At 42.7% G+C, this 14,912-nt stretch overlaps 1 protein-coding gene across 3 annotated transcripts in view; it reads right to left on the reverse strand.

The window, feature by feature from the left end:
- LOC118364816 (VPS10 domain-containing receptor SorCS1-like) overlaps positions 1–14,912 on the reverse strand; it is a 158,284-nt gene that overhangs the window by 8,300 nt on the left and 135,072 nt on the right. For all 3 annotated transcript variants that reach the window (XR_008088257.1, XM_035746542.2, XM_052490301.1), the window contains exons 15-23: positions 14,328–14,445; positions 10,961–11,094; positions 9,468–9,581; positions 8,552–8,723; positions 8,107–8,293; positions 6,848–6,981; positions 6,157–6,280; positions 5,768–5,880; positions 923–1,057 (exon numbers count right to left, since the gene is read on the reverse strand). Coding sequence is in view for 2 of the 3 variants with exons in the window: in XM_035746542.2 (XP_035602435.2) it covers positions 923–1,057; positions 5,768–5,880; positions 6,157–6,280; positions 6,848–6,981; positions 8,107–8,293; positions 8,552–8,723; positions 9,468–9,581; positions 10,961–11,094; positions 14,328–14,445 (1,231 nt within the window). In the remaining variant the exon portion in view is untranslated. The remainder of the gene's footprint in view (positions 1–922; positions 1,058–5,767; positions 5,881–6,156; positions 6,281–6,847; positions 6,982–8,106; positions 8,294–8,551; positions 8,724–9,467; positions 9,582–10,960; positions 11,095–14,327; positions 14,446–14,912) is intronic.

Here is a 14,912-nt window from a genome sequence, read left to right on the forward strand (position 1 = left end):
ATAAAGATGCATTGCTGGGGCCTGAGTGAGAAGGGTCTAGCCATAGCCAGGCTATCAGGCAGATTTGGGGGGGGGGGGTTACAATTAATTTCTTCCTGGTTCTATTCTACTGTGTGTGTGTGTGTGTGTGTGTGTGTGTGTGTGTGTGTGTGTGTGTGTGTGTGTGTGTGTGTGTGTGTGTGTGTGTGTGTGTGTGTGTGTGTGTGTGTGTGTGTGTGTGTGTGTGTGTGTGTGTGTGTGTGTGTGTGTGTGTGTGTGTGTGTGTGTGTGTGTGTGTGTGTAAGCCCATGTGGACAATATTGACATCTACTGGAGAAAATATGAACTCAGCCTTGAACATATAAGTATGTTGCAATTCTGTTTTCAGACCATGTAGCGGTATAGACCAAAGCAGCTATGTATTAGTGAGGATTGTTAGAAAAATGAATATTTCTAAGCCTACTCATGTTTTAGTTCATTGGAGACTTCCAAATGATGCCAAATGGAATAACAAGGAAATCAACAGATGGCGAACATGTTGGTGCAAAAAAACAAGTGCTTAGCCGTCAAACCCAAACAACAAGCAGAGTAATATCCCCCGGAAATATAGCTCCAAATGTCATTCAGTGATAATTCAGAGTAAGTATATGTCAAATTAACTCATAAAAAGTATGCTCCTACTCCCACTCAAACATCTGGCATGAATCAACATCGGAACTTAATGAATTGAATTTTATGGTTTACTTTTATGGAAATGTAGTTGTCAGATAACCATTTTGGAAATATTTAACTGACAGGTAACACTGACAGATAACATGCTTTTTTAACCTGTTACAGACATGAAGAAGCCGCTATATCATATATTTTGAATAAGGCTAAGGCCTATAATATGTTATGTCTGTGTTTCAACTCACACAAAATGTCTGTTATTAATCAATCATACCTGGTCTAAATGAGCTGAGTTCTTATCCGGCATTCCCTCCGTTAACTCTTTGTCTGGCAGGAGGAAAAACTCTGCTGCCGTGGGCAACCCTGGTAGGACGGTGACAAGGAGCCGTTCCGGTGTCACCCCTGTGGCCTAGAGAAGGATGAGGAGGGAGAGAAGGAAGGGAGAGATGAGAATGGTAGGATGAGGAGTTGGGAGAGGAAGAGGAAAAGAAGAAGAGAGGGAGACGAGGGAGATGAAGAGGGAGATGAGGAAGATGAAAAGGTGGGAGAGGGAGAGGATGAAGAGGAGGAAGATGAAGAAGAACAGAAAGAGGAGGAGTAAGAGGAAGAATTCCCCATCAACCATTTGGACCAGACTGGATCGCTTTTCGTGTCACTAAGCACATCATCAAAGAGGAAAGCAGTGGCATCGAAAAATAGGAATTGTCTGGATGGTCGTAATTAGTGTGACTGTGATACATTGCTGCGATACTCACTGTGATACATTATTACTCACATCAATGAGACTTAGATCTGAAATGATCATACTACTGAGGTCCTGAAATATGATACGATTTCCGTTCTCAAAAATACTGAATAGTATGAGCAATTCAATACATTTTTGGGATACGACAATGTCTACAATACAGGTCATATATCATGTGTGGAGTTGAAATACACTATATATACAAAAGTATGTGGACACCACTTCAAATTAGTGGATTAGGCTTTTTCAGCACAGTTGTTTCTGACAGGTGTATAAAATTGAGCATACCGCCATGCAATCTCCATAAACAAACATTGGCAACAGAATGGCCTTTCTGGAGAGCTCAGTGACTTTCAACGTGGCACCGTCATAGGATCCCACCTTTCATTCGTCAAATTTCTTCCCTGCTAGAGTTGCCCCGGTCAACTGTAAGTGCTGTTATTGTGAAGTGGAAACATCTAGGAGCAACAACGGCTCAGCAGTGAAGTGGTAGGCCACACAAGCTCACAGAATGGGACCAACGAGTGCTGAAGTGCGTAGCCCACTACCGAGTTCAAAACTGCCTCTGGAAGCAACGTCAACGACCTCGGGTTTTGGCGGATGCCAGGAGAACGCTATGTGCCCCAGTGCATAGTGCCAACTGTAAAGTTTGGTAAAGGAGGAATAATTGTCTAGGGCTGTTTTCATGGTTCGGGCTAGGCCCCTTAGTTCCAGAGAAGGGAAATCTTAATGCTAGAGCATACAGTGACATTCTAGACGATTCGTGCTTCCAACTTTATGGGAACCGTTTGGGGAAGGCCCTTTTCTGTTTCATCATGATAACGCCTTGTGCACAAAGTGAGGTCCATATAGAAATGGCTTGACAAGATCAGTGTGGAAGAACTTGACTGGCCTGCACAGAGCCCTGGCCTCATCCTCATCGAACACCTTTGGGATTAATTGGAATGCCGACTGCGAGCCAGGCCTAATCGCCTAACATCAGTGCCCGACCTGTGAGAAAAAATACGTATTTACCTGCTTTGTTTGAAAATTAATAGTTAACAATGATATGCTGAACAAATCGTAAGAAACTTTCATAACTAGTAGTGCAGTGCTTCTAAAAAGGGATGGTTTTCCTCTAGCCCCCTGCAGCTGGTCTGTGAGTATAATCAAGGACATAGTGTGACCTGAGATAGAGATTGCCTGGATGAGGTAGAACAAACCCCTATTTGTCCTAATCATCTTTTCTTCTGAGAAACTACACTAGGGAGAGGTAAACAACACCCGGTGCACATAACCACAAGATGGACCCAAGGTGGCTTATGATGCCCAAATCTGCATGGGAGAGGTGGAACCAGCCATGACTAAGCATTTTTAGGTTTGATCTATACAGTTGAAGTCGGAAGATTACATACACCTCGGCCAAATACATTTAAACTCAGTTCTTCACAATTCCTGAAATATAATCCTAGTAAAGATTCTCTGTTTTAGGTCAATTAGGAACATCACTTTACTTTAAGAATGTGAAATGTCAGAATAATAGTAGAGAGAATGATTTGTTTCAGCTTTCATTTCTTTAATCACATTCCCAGTGGGTCAGAAGTTTACATACAATCAACTAGTATTTGGTAGCATTGCCTTTAAATTGTTCAACTTGGGTCAAACGTTTCGGGTAGCCTTCCACAAACTTCCCACAATAATTTGGGTGAATTTTGGCCCATTCCTCCTGACAGAGCTGGTGAACTGAGTCTGAGGTTTGTAGGCCTCTTTGCTCGCACACACTTTTTCAGTTCTGTCAACAAATTGTCAATGGGATTGAGGTCAGGGCTTTGTGATGGCCACTCCAATACCTTGACTGTGATGTCCTTAAGCCATTTTGCCACAACTTTGGAAGTGTGCTTGGGGGTCATTGTCCATTTGGAAGACCCATTTGTGACCAAGCATTAACTTCCTGACTGATGTCTCACATAAATAGTTTGATGTCTTTGATGACTGATGTCTGTTGCTTCAATTATATCCACAATTTTCCTCGTCATGATGCCATCTATTTTGCAAACCCTAGTCTGGCCTTTTTATAGCGGTTTTGGAGCAGTGGCTTCTTCCTTGCTGAGTGGCCTTTCAGGTTATGTCGATATCGGACTCGTTTTACTGTGGATATAGGTACTTTTGTACCTGTTTCCTCCAGCATCTTCACAAGGTCCTTTGCTGTTGATCTGGGATTGATTTGCACTTTACGCACCAAAGTACGTTCATCTCTAGGAGACAGAACGTGTCTCCTTCCTGAGCAGTATGATGGCTGCGTGGTCCCATGGTGTTTATACTTGCATACTATTGTTTGTACAGATGAACGTGGTACCTTCAGGCATTTGAAAATTGCTCCCGTGGATGAACCAGACTTGTGGAGGTCTACAATTTTTTTATGAGGTCTTGGCTGATTTCTTTCGATTTTCTCAAGATGTCGAGCAAAGAGGCACTGAGTTTGAAGGTAGGCCTTGAAATACATCCACAGGTACACCTCCAATTGACTCAAATAATGTCATATAGCCTATCAGAAGCTTCTAAAGCCATTACATAATTTTCTGAAATTTTCCAAGCTGTTTAAAGGCAGAGTCAACTTAATGTATGTAAACTTCTGACCCACTGGATTTGTGATACAGTGAATTATAAGTGAAATAATCTGTCTGTAAACAATAATTGGAAAAATTACTTGTGTCATGCACTAAGTAAATGCCCTAAACCGACTTGCCAAAACTATAGTTTGTTAACAAAAAATGCGTGGAGTGGTTGAAAAACAAGTTTTAAGGACTCCAACCTAAGTGTATGTAAACTTCTGACTTCAACTGTAGGACCTCTGTTTTTTTAAGAGTGTGGGGTCGACCGGGGTTGACCAGCGTCATTATTGCAATAATGAATCAATATTAAACAAAGATGATTGTTTGAAGAAATGACAAAGTCTCTCTCACTTGGTTAGAATTTCCACCACAGACCTCACTAATGCTCTTATGGCTGAATGGAAGCAAGTCCCTGCAGCAATGTTCCAACATCTAGTGGAAAGCCTTCCCATGAGAGTGGGGGTTGTTATAACAACAAAGGGGGGACCAACTCCATATTAATGTCAAAGATTTTGAAATGTGACGTTTGACGAGAAGGTGTCCACATACTTTTGTTCATGTAGTGCATGTCCCTCACACTGACTGGTGATAGCATTCGGAGCTACAGTTCAGCTGGGCCTAAATTCACCAAACCATGACAATCAGACATTCAGTGAGATTTATTTGTGCATGTATGGCCTCAACAAATACGACCCTGAACTCACAGGCGACCAGCAATTCCATAGTTCAATGTGACAGGGAAGGCAGTGCAACAGCAATTTAGAATGTACTAGAATTTTCCCTTGCCAGTTAACATCTCAGTTACGACCTCAGGTCACAGGGAATGTAATGTAAAGTGGGCAACAGACTAAATACACTGAACCAAAATATAGACGCCAAAGTGTTGATCACATGTTTCATGAGTTTAAATAAAAAATCCCAGACATTTTCCATATGCACAAAAAGCTTATTTCTCTCAAATGTTGTGCACAAATTTGTTAACATCCCTGTTTTGTGTGGCATATCAAGAAGCTAATTAAACAGCTTGATCTTTCCACAGGTGTACCTTGTGCTGGGGACAATAAAAGATCACTTTAAAAGTGTAGATTTGACACACAACACAATGCCACAGACGTCTCAAGTTTTGAGGGAGAGTGCAATTAGCATGCTGACTACAGGAAAGTCCACCAGAGCTGTTGCCAGAGAGTGTAATTTTCATTTCTCTACCAGAAGCTGCCTCCAACATCGTTTCAGAGAATTTGGCAGTACGTCCAACTGGCCTCACAATCGTAGACCACTTGTAACCACAGCAGCCCAGGACCTCCACATTTGGCTTCTTTACCTGCGGGATCATTTGAGGTGGGGGCGGGGGGGTGTTGAGAAGTATTCCTGTCTGTAATAAAGCCCTTGTGTGGGGTAAAAAATATTTGTGATTGGCTGGACCTGGCTCCAAAGTGGGTGGGCCTATGCCCTCCCAGCCCCAACCATGGCTGTGTCGCTACCCAGTCATGTGAAATCCATAGATTCATGAATTTATTTGAATTGACTGATTTCCTTACATGAACTGTAACTAATTAAAAATTGTTGAAATTGTTGCATGTTGAGTTTATATTCCTGCTCAGTATATAGTGTGTGTGTGTGTGTGTGTGTGTGTGTGTGTGTGTGTGTGTGTGTGTGTGTGTGTGTGTGTGTGTGTGTGTGTGTGTGTGTGTGTGTGTGTGTGTGTGTGTGTGTGTGTGTGTGTGTGTGTGTGTGTGTGTGTGTGTGTGTGTGTAATATACAGTTAGATACAAGGACCACTCACTTTGACCATGGAGTTCTTGATGACTCTGCTGACATCTAGTCTCCATTCGGCCACATCGGGGTTGTGGTCATCCAGGTTAGATGAGAAGGCTAGTAGATGTGACCTGAAATATTCTGCACAGAGAAACAACTATATGATGATCAGCTGATGACGATGCTTTTTATTTCTGCCCTATTGTCTGAAATAATGAATGTGTCAAATGAATGAGTAGTAAACAATTACTTTTAACTACTTCTAAACAGCTACTTTAAATCATACTTACTAGCCAACCTCCAGTGCATTAAAATCTACAAAGTTAACTAGAAACAAACCTCCAGCAGTATACATGGCTGTCTGGCTGTTTACAATACAACAACAAAAACACACAAAAAAAACTGCTCACTGCTCACCGTGGACAGCGATGGCTTTCCGGTCCTGCAGGATGGCGTTCCCAGCGGACACCTGCACGGTGACAGTGTTGACGCCCTCCCGGGAGAACGTGCACGCCACGCTCCCTTCCAGGGTGATTATCGGCTACAAAGAGAAAGAGAGGAGACAGGGAGAGGGGGGAGAGAGAGGGAACGAGCGGGAGAGAGAGCGACCGAGAGAGGGGAAGAGCGATAGAGCACGGGGGTTCCCAAGAGAGGCCCTTATCAACCTTGTTAACATCTCACACAGGCACTATTTACACTACAGAGGTGTCAGCCGGGAGGCAGGCAGGCAGCCACACACATAAACACAACCCACATCGCCCCCCAAGGAACCATGATCGCAGCTGTGCTGCATAGAACTGTCCGGGGAGAGTTCCATGAGACACCAGAGTTCTCTCTGTCGAAACTTGGATCTCCATTTGTTTTTGAAATAGCTCAGACATGCTAATTTTGGATCATTTCCTCATGTACTAGAATAGCTAGCAGCTGCATTAGTAGCTAAACTCATTGCCCAACCAAACAAAACAAATTCAGAATTAAGTCAGACAAATACTGCTCTAATTTGTAAACCTGGCACAAATCTTTCTTCACGTCACTTTATCTTACAGTGTGAAGGATGAGCACACAATAAAACTACAAGTCCCAGCAGTATTGAAGTATCTTATCTTACCTCAGTGTTATTTCCGAACCACCAGATGTAGGTGACTGTTCCCACTTGGCTCGGCCACAGCACAGCAGTGAGGTTGACTTCCTTACTCTTCACCGCCACAAAGGGAGCGGAGAGATGGATATACTCCAGCTGACCTACTCAAAGTAACAAAAATACATGACAGTGAACCCACTGAGACTGACTCCACAACGTTTTGGGGCCTCTTATGAAATGGATAAAGTTGCTTTCAAAATGATCTGCCCTAAAAATGCATCACAGTGAACTGACTGAATCCACAAAGTAAGTTTGTAGCCCCTTTATAATATGAAATGAAGGCACAAAAAAATACATATTACAGTGAACCGATTGACTCCTTAAAGTTTCGGGGCCTCTAACTAAATGAAGGTAAGCAGAAAACTTCCGAGTATCCGTCTATGGGCCCCTTGTGAACTGAAGGCACATAGCAAAAAAAAATGTGAGCTACATTCAGAGGATCTGGTCCATTCTGGGACGTTGTGGTCGCCATCTGTGTGTTATTTTTCATCCCTGGCACTCCTGAGTCCTGGCTGGTCCCCATTTGTAATGGCTGGCACATCAAGACGGACAGATTGCAAGGTCCCACAGCTCCCTGATCAATAAGTCAACTACGTTACATCTGTCACCCACGAAACCACCAGGGGTGGTCAGCCCCATCATCACAGAGAAGACGGGAATGACTTGCATGTTAGAGTTAGAGTGGGGGTACCCTGAAGGGGCATTATATAGAGAAAATGGCTTCGGTTCGACTGGAATTGTAATGGATTTAGGCTACCTTCATCTCCACTGATGTCGGACCATGACATGCATATGACACAAACAGAAAACAAACAATCGGTCCTCCAGTACCCCGCCAACAGTACACATTTTTATTGTGACCTTGGAAAAGCACACCTGATTCAACTTGTCAACTAGTCATCAAGCCCTCAATGAGTTGAATGAGGTGAGTTTGTCCAGGACTACAATACAAATGTGTACTGTTGGGGTACTCAAGGACCAGAGTTGGGAAACAACTGTTCTATGCAAGTAAAAGTCTGCAAAGGAGCATTTTTGTGTGTCAGAATTGTCTAACTACCTCACTCATATGTCTGTAGATTACGGGCTACACTGACTTGAGGTAAGGTACAGTAAGCTAAGCTAAGGTATGTAACTACACTCACATGTTAAAGGTCGAAGACCAAACATGAAGTATGGCGGTTGAAGACCATTACTTGGTGAACCCACAGTGAGAGAGACAGACTCACATGTGACGTGGAGGTACAGCACCACGCTCTCCGACCCCAGCCTGTTCTCTCCTGTAGCGGACACACGGTAGATCCCCACAGCCTTGTAGACGTGCTTGACCCCATCCTCTATGGAGCTCACGTTGGAGTAGGTCAGAGCGTGACCGTCCCCGAAGTCCACCACGATGCTCGTCCTGGCTCCGTCGCCCTATACAGGAGGTGACAGTCATCAACGATTGAAGAAAGAAAACGGTATTCTTACACTAGCTACTGTAGGTATGTCCATTAACATGTTATTTGCTAACACTTTATATGATGATGTAATGGCATAGTAAGAGAATAGAGAGTATTTTGTTGCTATTACAGAAGTGGAGAGTTGACATACATTTTACAATAATGAGTTAAAGTCATGTCTGAATGAACAGGGAGCCAGTTACTGTATTGCTCCTTAGGAAAAACAACTCACCTCTTCAAGAAACACCAGGAAGGTGACATTGGTGCCCAGCGTAGCTGTCAGCTTTCCTTCACTGGTGACGAGGTGCAGGCCTTTGGGGGCCTGGGTAGGACAGTGCTGCCTCCTGGCCGTGTACTCTGCTATCACTCCCGCTGTGCAGTTATTGGAAACCACCTTCCTGTAGCTGAATGTACATAGGTCACAACCGCGGTTAGAAGTTTTGCTGATGGATAGATGAGCATCGGGAAGAACGACCTTAGGAGGTTAGCAGGTTGGCTATTGAGAACACATTATCTTACAATAATGTCCTGTCATTTGAAATACCCTTATTCCAATTGTACCTTTGCAGTCAGTTTGAATTAAATAGTGAATGAATGTACATACAGATGTAGGAACTTAATTTGAGACAGAAAATAACCTTTTACTGCAGTGGGCTAAATACGGGTCACACAGTGTGATTATTGGTAGTCTTAAACAAATCTACTTTGAAACAAGAGTATACATCTCACACACAATGTTATGGGCTTAAAAAAAGAGGCCACCTGTACCATGTCCGATATACAGTTGAAATGTATTCCATTTTGAGTTTGCATCCCAAAATTACTATTTATAGACATTACAGAAGACTGAAATATGCCAAAACTTTTTGACATAGAAACACCGGATTTTAGTTGTTTTTCTGAAAAATATGAATAACATTCCACCAAAAAGGTTTCTTTTGGTCATTGATGGCAGGAAAGGGCTACTGAACATTTTTGTAAGGATGGATACATTTATTTTGTAACTTCAGAAGCCATTTTTAAACCTCAAATACACTACACATGTTACATTTCCTACATTGCAGGAAAGTTCTCCATCAACAGGGTGATCAAATTAAGATCCAACATCTGTAAAAGACTAATAAGAGTCCTGGGAATAATCTGCTTACCCAGTGCTGTTGATGAAAGTAGTCCCTGTGGTGCAGCTTCTAGACATGGACGATGGGAGGAACCAAAAGGCAGGGGTGCACTTGCCGTCACTCCGCCTATCGTAGCCATAGTCACTGTAATGTTTGGATCATACCAAAATAAACAACAGTCGAGTGAAATGCTACACAGTAAACTTCTATAAGTGATTAAATTCCTGACTCATACTGGTGACCCTGGATTCAAAATAATTGAAGAACTTCAATGGCACTTGTTGATTTGACAGAAATGCTGTAATAATGCGATTGTCTTTTTATTTTTTCAAAACCAGACAACGTTGTTTATGCTACAATAATAGCATTAACACAGTCGAGGGAAATTCGATGAAGTTTGTTTTGATACATTTGATTTATGTGACATAGAGGAATTGTCTTTGAGGGTTTGGGGTGGGACTCTGCACTGGGGCCTGAAAACACTCTCATTCTCAAACAAACTGATTTGACAAAAAATAAACTTTTTCAAACACAGCTCTGGTTTGTGTGTCCTATCATTAAAGGCAACGTTGCCAGCACGCGCGTCCTCAAAACGATAGGAACAAATTGGCCCAATTAGGCCGACATGCACAGAGATGCAGAAGTGTTGTGATAGTTAATGAACGCTATTAAGCCCGGTGATTAATCGTCTCTTACTAAAACTCATTCCAAGTTTACCGCCTCACTCAAGGGGCCCACGGATTTGGGAATTAACAAAAGCAACATTAATAATACTGATAGATAATTCAAAGAAATGGATGGTGAAGTTTGTAGCAAATATGCTTTGGAAATGCGTCGTCGATGAACAGAGAGTCACTGGACCAAGCTGAAAGCCACAAAAGCAGTGAGAGTTGGTTTGTTTCATAAACGTATGGTGACATTGTAGGGAAGAGCAATGGCAGACATTCAAGGAGAAAGACACACACACACACACACACTTCCCTATCCCACTCCCTATCCCCATGCAAACTTGGATCCTTGCAGCCCTCCTCTCTCTATCTGTGCTGTTTCCATCATTCTTCGATACACACACAGCTTGGAGTGGTGCAGTTGACTGCATTCCATTTAGCCGGAGCAGCCTCCAAGAGAATCCAAAAGCTAAGTCTCCTCTGCAATTCTAATCTGGAGTGAGCTTCACCATGACGGTGATCCTTTATCTTTTCATCTTTCGCTTCCAGGCTTCTTTTTTTTCCGATCCTCCACTCCATATGCCAGTGGTATATTGATAGGGCGGCTTAGGCAGAAGTTGTAACGCTAGATGTGTTTGTGTTCGAGTAGTGTGTCGGAGTCTCTCCTCAAGTACCATCGGCCAGTTCCGGTTATTTGATCTGTTCCAGTACAATTCCATTCAAGTAAACCGTTAACTTGTGTAATGTTTACTACGTGTATTGTGTGGCAGTTTACTTACATTGTATTTACACTGTACCTACTTCTGCATAATTTAGGGATAATTCATGTGAAGCGGGACCCATCTGTCTACTCACCACTCAAAGTCGGCCTCTGTGCAGTCGCAGGGCGCCGAGGTCATCGTGACCGAGTACGTCTTACCCATAACGCACCTGGCTATGGGCTTCAACTTCCTGTAGATTCTTTTCACTCCCATGATGCACGGTTCGCCCTGTGGATATATTTTACGAATTGAAAGAAAAACAGATAAAAGGGGTTGTTTTGTTACATTTGCCATCGCCATAAATAATTTACTGCAGTGCGGTGAACCATGCCTGTATCATCATGTATGTGAAAAGGCATGCAGTTGCTTTTCCCTTTACATGGGCTTATTTTGCATCACTGCCCACTGAGGCTCATGTTGTGTGGTGTGCTAGTGGTAAGCGATGCTAAACTTAAAACACTTCTCTCTCTCTCTCTCTCTCTCTCTCTCTCTCATGTATCACTACACCCAAGCTGTTGCTGCTCGCTTGACTTAGTTTCGGAAAAACATTACGTTTTTTGTTTTGATACATAGGGCCTTGCTGGATGAATCAAAATTATTTTTTTAGGGGTGAAATAGTGGTTCTGCCATTCTCTCTCCTAGAGTCAGATGGTTTAAAAGGATGCTAGAGGAGTATACACTTCAGAGGCAGAGTTGGTTCTCTCAACGTGATAACGCAAAAGGCCTGACTGGGTCTAAATGGTCTTAAAGCCACAATCTGCCATTTCAACACCTTACCCTGCCACAGACTGTTGCTTTTAAAAAAAAACACCACAGCCTTTCCTTTGGGCCAGTTCCCGATCTGTTCTTCAATGTTTACCTCTGTAATTGAATTGGACTGTTTTCCACTTCCATGGCTAAATGTTTTGATCGTTAGGGCCAGCCCAATCATATAGATGTCTGAGTCAATTACGGTAGCTCGGTCAGAATAAAGAAGCACTCTCCGTCTCATCCTTATGTTTCGCTCTGGGTCTGTCTAGGCTTGAGGTAGAGCATTCGCTCTGGCTCAAACGTATGCAGTGTTTTATAAGGAGAGTTGTAGAGACATACATACATCAACAAGAATTAGAGGGAGTATGCCTAAGAGCTTTTGGGCCTGAGGGAGAGGAACGCCCGGCACCTGTCCAGCTCACACTCAACAGCTCAAAACAAAGCAGAGGATGGAGGTAGGGGAGTGATCAAGCAGTACACTGCATTTCGTAACTGTCTTTCATTCGATTAAGGGTCTCGGTCTATCTGGACCTCTCTGTCAAGTAAATGATAAGAGATGAAGGTTGGTGGGAATGGCCACAGAGCACACATGGTAGCAGTAGGGGCGGCATGTAGCTTAGCGGTTAAGAGTGCTGAGCCTGTAACCGAGAGGTCACTGGCTCAGTAACCGAGAGGTCACTGGCAAGACGACTAGGTGAAAAATCTCCCAATGTGACTTTGAGCAAGGCACTTTACCTGGATAAGAGAATATGCTAAATGACAAAACATGTTATGTCGCAGGTTAAAGACACACCGTGCAGAAATCGCTCCGCCGCTTCCTGGTTGATAAAATTTGAATAGTTAATCAGAATTAGCCTAATTTCAGTTTATGTGACAAGTATAGTGTAGAGAATCATTGTAACATCTAAACCTCTGTGAAATATATTTTCCCGTAAGCAAAAATATTGTTTGAAGCTGGTGTACAAAATTGTAAGACGCAAAAACAATACTTATGAGCAGGAGGCATAGAAATAGCGCACATAGAATATATCTACCATTTCTTAAGACTTGCTGTCAATGAGAGATCTATAACTCGCATTTCTATGTGAATTTTACAAGTTTAATCCCCATCTTAAAAGTTTGGGTGACACTTCAAAGTGTAAGATATAAAGTGCTCACAACTTCTTGCAATAGAAGTTGTTTGCTCATAAAGCACTGAGAGGGGGGTTGCTAGTGTTCTACATGTTAGGAGCTATCCATGGCTGAAATGACCAGGCTGAGGAAGGCCTCTGAAACCAGTTTTCTGCAGACAGAGTCACAGTTACAGTTGAAGTCAATGTTTACATACACTTAGGTTGGAGTCATTAAAACTCATTTTACAACTTCACTCCACAAATTTCTTGTTAACAAACTATAGTTTTGGCAAGTCGGTTAGGACATCTACTTTGTGCATGACACAAGACATTTTTCCAACAATTGTTTACAGATAGATTTTTTTCACTTATATAATTCACCGTATCACAATTCCAGTGGGTCAGAAGTTTACATACACTAAGTTGACTGTGCCTTTAAACAGCTTGGGAAATTCAGAGGAAATGATGTCATGGCTTTAGAAGCTTCTGATAGGCTAATTGGAATCATTTGAATCAATTAGAGGTGTACATGTGGATGAATTTCAAGGCCTACCTTCAAAATCAGTGCCTCTTTGCTTGACATCATGGGAAAATCAAAATAAATCAGCCAAGACCTCGGAAAAAATATTGTCTAGTTCATCCTTGTCTGGTTCATCTGTACAAACAATGGTACGCAAATATGAACACCATGGGACCACGCAGCCGTCATACCGCTCAGGAAAGTGACCCGTTCTGTCTCCTAGAGATGAACGTACTTTGGTGCGTAAAGTGCAAAGCGGTTTGCAACTGCACATGTGGACAAAGATCGTACTTTTGTAGAAATGTCCTCTGGTCTGATGAAATAGAACTGTTTGGCCAAAAAGGGGGAGGCTCACAAGCCGAAGAACATCATCCCAACCGTGAAGCACGAGGGTGGCAGCATCATGTTGTGGGAGTGCTTTGCTGCAGGAGGGACTGGTGCTCTTCACAAAATAGATGGAATTATGAGGGGGGAAAATGATGTGGATATATTGAAGCAACATCTCAAGACATCAGTCAGGAAGTTGAAGCTTGGTCGCAAGTGGCTCTTCCAAATGGACAATGACCCCAAGCATACTTCCAAAGTTGTGGCAGAATGGCTTAAGGACAATAACGTCAAGGTATTGGAGTGGCCATCACAAAGCCCTGACCTCAATCCTATAGAACTGAAAAAGTGTGTGCGAGCACGGAGGCCTACAAACCTGACTCAGTTACACCAGTTCTGTCAGGAGGAATGGGCCAAAATTCACCCAACTTATTGTGGGAAGCTTGTGGAAGGCTACCAAAAAAGGTTTGACCCAAGTTAAACAATTTAAAGGCAATGCTACCAAATTCTATTTGAGTGTATGTAAACTTCTGACCCACTGGGAATGTGATGAAGGAAATAAAAGCTGAAATAAATCACTCTCTACTATTATTCTGACATTTCACATTCTTAAAATAAAGTGGTGATCCTAACTAACCTAAAACAAGGAATTTGTACTAGGATTAAATGTCAGGAATTGTGAAAAACGGAGTTTAAATGTGTTTGGCTAAGGTGTATGTAAACTTCCGACTTCAACTGTATGCAGATGCCATTACCCGGTTGTGTAGGTGCCATGTCTGGTAATCCCCCTCTGTACATCTCCGGTTGAAGATGGACCTGAAGTCAATCTTGACCAGCTGCCACTCGGACCGGTGACTGACGTGGCCAAAGATCCTGTAAACAGCAAGGAACCTTACAGCTGCAGCAGAAAAGGTACACTAGTATCTGGTTGTCAGATAGCAAAGCCACAGCAGCTGTGAACACTGATAGGTGCACCACACTGAAACACAGCAGTATGGTTATAATGATTAGGGTGACAGAGGGAAAAACACTAGTCAAACTAAGGAGTGTCAGGTACGGCACCCATATTAGGAAGTCCCTCAGTTGTCAGACCGAGGCATCAGTCAAGACAAGTCACTTCTGAGCTGAATAAAATATACTTAGTTGGATAGAGGAATGTAAAAGTGTGGAGTCAACATTTCCTTTGACTTGGACAAACATGACAGTTATTACTAAAAGCTTCAGAGAAATTGCATTTGGCAACTAATGGAATCGAAATGAATCACTTAACAAAAAGAGATATGTGTTACAGGGTGTGTATTTCCCTCAGATCCAACACAAACGTCAACCAAAATTCAAGG

The sequence above is a fragment of the Oncorhynchus keta genome, chromosome 32 (assembly GCF_023373465.1).
Source record: "Oncorhynchus keta strain PuntledgeMale-10-30-2019 chromosome 32, Oket_V2, whole genome shotgun sequence".
NCBI lineage: Eukaryota > Metazoa > Chordata > Actinopteri > Salmoniformes > Salmonidae > Oncorhynchus > Oncorhynchus keta.